Raw genomic sequence first — 2,186 nt, forward strand, 5'->3', positions numbered from 1 at the left:
CCAAAGTTCCCGTGCCACACATTCTTCACGCACCAATCCAACCCACCTTAACAAATGAACCAATTTGCAACAGATCCCTAAGTAATTACCCTAGTTCTATCCTCCATCATTGCTAAAAAGCCCCATTTTTCCTTGTGAACATCTCAAAAATTTGATTATCAGGCGCTTTTCAGTGTCGTTCAGGTTAATTGTCAAGCATCAGAGGCATAAATCATTCAAAAAATAATATGCAACTAAAACTTAACTCATAATAGAGGGATAGTTTGACCTTGGTGTAGAGTTACCTCCAAAATCAGTTCTTGATTTTATGTTTAATTACGAAGCGAAGTAGGTTGATGAACTATATAAACTTCAATTCAAGTACTCATTCTATATTGTCAAAAGCAAACTCGGTCAAGAGTTGGTGTTCCCATAAACAGGCAAAGAAACTTCATACTGAAATAAGTAAATAAGAAGTCGAATCTACTAACAACATAAAGATGAAGAAACAAAATTATCAGTTAAGCAGATCTTCTAAACTACACCTTGATTGCATACTTCCTCATTGGGAAGTACAACTCCTTTTTCTTCTCTCGTTCGGTTTTCAGAGACAACTGCATACGAAAAAGAGGTACTAATTAGCAAAAGACCACAAGAAGATACAAAAAAAATGAACAAAAAAAGAGAAAATGGAACATGAAAAGGGAATGCTGAAACATTTCAGCTAAGAAATCCAATTCAAAAACCAATTTTGATAAGAGTGTCGTATACTCGTATTCATAGTCTAAATACAACGGTCAGCCTTCAGACCTTGAAAACGCAAGGTTATTTAATTTAAGAGAACACTTGATATCATCATATCCTAGAAAATGATGGTTGAGTCATCCCATTTAGTTATCCATCAATTACTAGCAAAATCACCTACCTAACGTGTGAAACAAACGTTCACACTTAATTTATTTGGTGAACCAGGAAAGAGCCGACAGTGAAATCGATAAACAATGGGTTTCCTCTTCTAACAGAACATATTAGCCTAAAAGGAATGTGCTACTACTACTTAAAGCAAGTCGACTAGTTCTACTCACTACGACCCCAATGGCTTCCTCTCACCCAAACCACACAACCAACAAACCTCCCATCATTTTTGTATCAATGAAGAGTGCAAAACCCCTCAAATGTTTGTGCCTATATGTATTTATGACCCCCATGGCTTCCCCTCGCCAAAGATACATACACAACCAACAAATTCTCTGCTAATTCTTCAATCTAGGCAGAAACCAAAACCCCTACCCTAATGTCTCCATATATGTTGTTTGTACACATACACACGTATTACTCTTTTCCCATCCATCTATGCCATGAAAACACAGTTACTCATTATCCAGGAACTCCAAAGGGAACAGAGGCATATAACAATCAACACTATGGAGTAAACGATGCATTTCAAATTATAAACATCAAGCATTACTCAAAGGGTGGGTAAAGCCATTTACCTGGTGCTTGGTAAGGCGTCTCCTGATGGCCCTAGTCTTCTTAGGACGAAGATCAAGAGGCAAGAACTTCTTGTTCTTGTATGCTTCTCTTAAAGCAGCTTTCTGCTTCTGTGAAATCACAGTCAAAACCTGAGCAATCGACAACCTCACTATCTTACTGCACCAACAAGAAAGAAAACATAAAACCCATTTTAGATCAAATCAATGCCCTAACAGTATTCAAACCCATAAATTTATTTAATTAAAAAATGTCTTAAAAGGGAACTTAGGGTTTTCTTTTGTACATCTTGGAGAGCTTGTTTGGGGCTCCACCAGTAACCTTAGCAACACGTAGAAGAGCTAGCTCTGCCTTCAAATCCTTCAACTGGTTCAACAAATCAGTCTTCGACTTACCTCTGAGTTCATGAACCTTAATCCTTGCTGCAAATATTTCATAAGAGATTCGAATATGAAAACCAGATCGAAACAAATACACAAGTAAAAGAAATTTTTGAAGGTTCGTTGGAATCAAGAGAAAAAACCCAAATGCAAAATGAAATCGTTATCAAAGATCGAGTACGGGATTTGATTACCCATTGCGGTGGCTAATTTCGGCTTCCTCTTCAACTTCTTTTGGAAACGTGAAAAATGTAGAGAAGGGAGTTTGAGTGTTCGGTTTTGTTCTTGAGATATAAGAACCCTAATAATTAAACCCTAGACACGCTTTGCTAGCAC

At 37.1% G+C, this 2,186-nt stretch overlaps 1 protein-coding gene across 1 annotated transcript; it reads right to left on the reverse strand.

Moving 5' to 3' along the window:
- Nucleotides 1-345: 345 nt before the first annotated feature.
- On the reverse strand, nucleotides 346-2,186 carry LOC147558396 (large ribosomal subunit protein uL29-like). The gene is made up of 4 exons (XM_086660043.1): nucleotides 2,045-2,186; nucleotides 1,757-1,892; nucleotides 1,473-1,629; nucleotides 346-593 (listed from the first exon to the last, which is right to left on the reverse strand). Exons 1-4 carry the CDS (start codon nucleotides 2,046-2,048, stop codon nucleotides 519-521), a joined length of 372 nt encoding a protein of 123 aa, XP_086516169.1. The 5' UTR covers nucleotides 2,049-2,186; the 3' UTR covers nucleotides 346-518.

The sequence above is a fragment of the Eschscholzia californica genome, unplaced genomic scaffold (assembly GCF_041429995.1).
Source record: "Eschscholzia californica isolate CP2 unplaced genomic scaffold, dmEscCali1.0.p SCAF_2, whole genome shotgun sequence".
In the NCBI taxonomy this organism is placed as follows: Eukaryota; Viridiplantae; Streptophyta; class Magnoliopsida; order Ranunculales; family Papaveraceae; genus Eschscholzia; species Eschscholzia californica.

Coding starts and splice junctions, on each gene's coding strand:
- LOC147558396 (XM_086660043.1), bottom strand. Junction 1,630..1,756: donor CCAAACAAGCTCTCCAAGAT/GTACAAAAGAAA, acceptor TTGTTGGTGCAG/TAAGATAGTGAGGTTGTCGA. Junction 594..1,472: donor GACGCCTTACCAAGCACCAG/GTAAATGGCTTT, acceptor TTTCGTATGCAG/TTGTCTCTGAAAACCGAACG.